Source organism: Octopus sinensis, linkage group LG2 (genome assembly GCF_006345805.1).
Source record: "Octopus sinensis linkage group LG2, ASM634580v1, whole genome shotgun sequence".
NCBI lineage: Eukaryota > Metazoa > Mollusca > Cephalopoda > Octopoda > Octopodidae > Octopus > Octopus sinensis.
Genome location: NC_042998.1, coordinates 190377277 through 190382276, shown reverse-complemented (window position 1 = coordinate 190382276; position 5000 = coordinate 190377277). Strand labels below are relative to the sequence as shown.

Below are 5000 nucleotides of genomic sequence, written 5' to 3'. Positions count from 1 at the left end.
CTGGGGTCGATATAATCGACTTAATTCGTTTGTCTGTCCTTGTTTGTTCCCTCTGTGTTTAGCCCCTTGTGGGTAGTAAAGAAATAAGGATGTCTGCTTTTATCTCACTCATGTATATTGACCCTAGTGCCTTTACTGCTGAAACTAAAGATGTTAAAGGGCATTCCACATGAACCATGATGTGGAAGATCTATTTTGGCATATGCTAATGACATCACTGTAATACTGTTGGACACCAAGCATACCGAGATGATTGGCACTGTTCTAAGGGAATATGAAATGGTGCTGGCAGAAATGTTAACATGCCGGGCGAAATGCTTAGCGGTATTTTGTCTGCCATTACGTTGTAAGTTCAAAGTCCGCCGAGGTCGACTTTACCTTTCATCCTTTCGGGGTCGATAAATTAAGTACCAGTTACTTACTGGGGTCGATGTAATCAACTTAATACCTATATCTGTCCTTGTTTGTCCCCTCTATGTTTTTAGCCCCTTGTGGGTAATAAAGAAATAGGAGTGATAACTAAGTTGAAAAAGAGAGTGGGCCTGAAGTTTGGTACCTGAAGAGACCGATCCATGTTGTCTAATACTGTTGTAGGGTGCTGGACAGATAGGGTGGTACAAGTAAAATAAAATCAGAGGCATTGACAGCAGCACTGACTCTTGGCTCATTATTATCTTTATAGCACAATATATATTTCTTTACTACCCCCAAGGGGCTAAACACAGAGGGGACAAACAAGAACAGACAAAGGGATTAAGTCGATTACATCAATCCCAGTGCGTAACTGGTACTTAATTTATCAACCTCGAAAGGATGAAAAGCAAAGTCGAACCTCGGCGGAATTTGAACTCGGAACGTAACGACAGATGAAATACAGCTATGCATTTCACCCGGCATGCTAACATTTCTGCCAGCTCACCGCCTTAAATATAGCACAATATAGGCTGGTGCTAAGTATGGAGGAAACAAGAAATGATAAGAAGTTGGGAGGGGATTTGCATGGATTTGCAAGTCCTTATGATTTACGGCCTGAGAAAGTGAAATAGCAACAACAGCAGGTCCTAGTGGCTGCCATTCCAACTGCATTATTAGGTGAAGCAGTGGAAAGGGTGGAGCTGATTGCCTCATTCTTGGTCTCAAGTCAATGCTTCCACTTCACCTTTCAGCAGTACTATCTAATCCTTACAAGAGGAAGGAGAAGTACTGCTGAGAAGTAGGAGGAGGGGTCTTGAGGCTGTGGGAATCTGAGAAAGTTTGGCAGACCCCTGTGGCTGGAAAAAAAATGAACCCAACCAGATGGATTCTAAGACTCTTGAAAGACACTACAACACTAGAAGAGAAGCCTTGGACACTCGGAATGGTGTTTGCCTCTATAGAATCACTCCATGTCACTATTATCTGAAAAAAGAACCAGGATCTTTTTGGTTTGAACGGCAGTTTTTTTCTAGCGGTGTCATATATAATTGTCACCCATAATTATAACCCTAGTATCGATCTATTGCATTTAAATCTGTTTTAGGTTAGGGTTAGTTAGGGTTAGTTAAGGTTAGTTAGGGTTAGGGTTAGGGGTGGGGGAAGGGTATTTTTTTCTTCACAAATGTAAATAAATCCAATCTGTTTCTTAAACGAAGGACATATTCATATGGCACAGAATGCTTTCACCTCAATAGACGGTCATTGATTGGTTGAAATTGCCGAAATGCAAGAAATTAAAGACCAAATATCTTACAAACTATAGAATTTTCTCAATAAAGCCAAGAGAAAAAGATGTTTTATAAACACATTCTACCAGTATACGAAGTTTAAAATTTTTTAGTTACCTAGAAATTAAGTTAAAAACTGCCATTCAAACCGAAAAGATCCAAGAACCATAAACTGCAGAACCCATTATCTGAATTACAGAGTGTCACATAAACAACAAATGCTGAGGTGCAAGCACCAGTTGTTTCCATTGGATAGAATTTTAGTGAAGATCTCCTTAGATGTTTTTAAACAGCTAATGGAAGTTGCCCAGTGGATGTTTATCTCCTTAAGGATCAAACTGACTTGAGTAAAGCCTATAGGTGTATCCATAAGAGCTGTAGATAGGTAGAGCTGTGGGGTTCTCTGACCCATTCTAGCTGGTAGGTTTTTATTCATCTGTGTTCTGTATTTTTGAATTTGATCTTATTTGAATTTTTTATTTATTTTTATTTTATTTTATCTAGTTTCAGCTCACGAGCTGTGGCCATGCTGGGGCACCGCCATTTGGTGTTGCTACATGATTTTACTTCACGAATGCTTTTTAGCAATTGCCATTTGGTGCATGAGAGTGTTCGATGCAGCTGCCCTCATCTGCACCTCCTGCCGTGAAGTTGGTTCATCTGGGACACCTGACAGGAAGAAATCCAGTTTTATTTTAAAGACATCTGTATCCACCCCATGCAGGTCTCTCAGGTTCTTCGGGAGGATATTGAAGTACTGAGTATTTTTATATAATCATATTTTTAATTCTATCTTATTGAATTTATATAACATTTTTAATATGTTCATCATTTAACATCTCAACAACTCCCTTTTATATGTACCCTTGCATGGTCTTCCCTACCAACATTTCCACGTGTTTCTGAAACTTTCTTGTATCACATCTTAAGTATGCATGGGCTCTTGTGATCAATGAAGTAAGAATTATCATCACTAATAGTTGTCTTAATGTCTATTATAATTCCACTCACATCTAGGCTGCACTATAGGAATACAAATCAACCCCCAGTTCTTAGCTGGTACTCTACTTTAATAACCCCATTTGCAATGGCATTTAAACCCAGAGCGTAAAAGATTGTAACTAAATACCACAAATCACTTTATCTGTCACTCTGGCTGTACCTCTACAGGGCATTTGAGAATTATTGTCATTTACAAATAAACATAATCACCAAAAAAAAAAAAAAAGAGACTGTGATAATAATAATGATGACAACAGAAGTGATTAACATTTTCTGAACATGTTATATTATTCTATATATATATAAATTCCTAAGTGATCTATATAGGATTTTTATAATTAAAAATTAAAAAATTAAAATGCAATATAATTATTTATTGTGAACTGATAATAAATGCAACGTTTAAAACAAATATAAAATGTTAAATATTGATATCACACGAAGATTCTTGGAAATCCTTTTTTACTTGAATAAATCAAAATGCTTTAATTCGGTTACTATCTTTTGTAAAATGCAGAAAGAATAGATTAATTTCGGAGAGTGAAAGAAAGAAGAGAAAGTCGCACCGAATATAATTACATAACATCACGTGAGACGGCTGATCCTCCAGGGATTCTGCTCCTAATCGCTGATTCCACTTCGACATATCATTGTAATTAGTTTTAGCAGATGCTTGTTTTTAAATTAATTATACTGCATCCTTCGTTACTTACTTATTAAGTAACTGTATTTTCCTAACCTTTCAATAAAGACACTACAAATATTTCTAGATCGTAAAAGAATATATTATTGTAGATGCTCAACTTTCAGTTGAAACAATACCTCTTAAAAACAATAGCAAAGGAATATGTACAACGATTAAGTTAATTCGGTGCATTATATATATGTGCATCATTAAAATCATAATGCTGGCGTGTAAAATAAATTCAGTATGTTACGTGGACAATTTCTCTATTATTTTTTTCTAACTTGTCAAAACCAAGCTACAGTTTTTCGTCTTTAGTATCCTTATTATTTTCTAACGCTAGTCCCATTCATTTTATTTTGATTATTTTATTTAACAAATCTCACCCTATCTTCTTCAACGCAGCAATTATGAAGAATTTCCCCAACCTAGAAAGTCCTAATCTTCTTCCGGGAATGAATATCTCCGCAATTACTGAGTGTCATACGACATTTTTCAGAGCCTAGCATAGCATTTGCTATTAAAGTCTACTCCCCTTGTTAACATTATTTATATCATACTACTGTGTGTGGCATGTAATATATTTCTCTTTGCTCCATTAATTAATACACACAGACACACACATATATATATGTGTGTGTGTGTAAATATTTATATGTATGTATATATTATATAAATGAAGTGGAATAGTAAAAAGGAGGAAAAAAAATCAGTCATCCAACAACAAAAATGATTAATTAAAAATATTCTATTTTTTTTTTTTTTGCGGGGTTTATTTTCTTCGTTAACAGCGACCACAGCAGCTAATAATAATAATAATAATAATAATAATAATAATCTAATTAATATTAGTAGTTGTTTGTTAGTGTTAGTGGTGGTTGTTATTATAATAGTGGGGAAAACTAGTAGCGATTGCTTCGCTATGTTGTTGGGGGAATTTTTGCAGGCTTTTTTTTTTTTTTTCTTTCTTTTTGTGCTGAATACGTTAATTGCAGTTTAGGAGGATGTAAGCGGCCCTACGTCAGCCGACGACCATTTCAGTGATAGAAGTAGTTCCGCCATCATGACAAACTGACCACAGTTTGGAAGCTGTCAGAGCTTGGCCACCCCCCGATCACTCACTCACTCCACTCACACACATACATACAGACAGACCACAAGAACAAGGGATAAATTGTTTGTTTATTTCTTTCCAACAAAGGGATTTATTAAACAATCATTTTATATCACGTGTGAAAGGGGAAAAAGAACGGAAGAGAGAGAGTGAGAGAGAGAGAGAGAGAGAGCGTGGTGTGTAAAAGAAAAAAAGTCGAGTGGAACCCTCTCTTTTTAAAAATTTCATAAAAATGTCGGGTAATATGGGTATGGAGCAGCTTATTCCTATAGTGAATAAGTTGCAGGACGCTTTTGCCACCCTCGGGGTGCCCATCTCTTTGGATCTGCCGCAGATAGCCGTCGTTGGAAGTCAAAGTGCAGGAAAGAGCAGTGTGTTAGAGAATTTTGTTGGCAGGTCAGTCAAAGTATATCTTTCAATTCTATTTCATAATGCCACCTTCTTCACAGATAATGTAAATATATTGTATATACACACACACACAACACGTATATAT

At 36.2% G+C, this 5000-nt stretch overlaps 2 protein-coding genes across 5 annotated transcripts in view; one reads left to right on the top strand and one right to left on the bottom strand.

Annotated features, from left to right (window-relative positions):
- The window catches only part of LOC118762159, an 82035-nt gene extending 78573 nt beyond the window's left edge, over positions 1–3462 (bottom strand). Inside the window, exon 1 of the mRNA XM_036500591.1 lies at positions 3285–3462. Coding sequence (XP_036356484.1) covers positions 3285–3351 — 67 coding nt within the window. The 5' untranslated portion in view covers positions 3352–3462. The remainder of the gene's footprint in view (positions 1–3284) is intronic.
- A 900-nt stretch (positions 3463–4362) lies between these two features.
- Positions 4363–5000, top strand: part of LOC115227813 (dynamin-1) — a 143605-nt gene continuing 142967 nt past the window's right edge. The window contains exon 1 of one of the 4 annotated variants that reach the window (XM_029798547.2): positions 4363–4900. In XM_029798547.2, coding sequence (XP_029654407.1) covers positions 4737–4900 — 164 coding nt within the window. In that variant the 5' untranslated portion in view covers positions 4363–4736. The remainder of the gene's footprint in view (positions 4901–5000) is intronic. The other 3 variants (XM_036500590.1, XM_029798545.2, XM_029798554.2) reach the window with 3 other exon arrangements.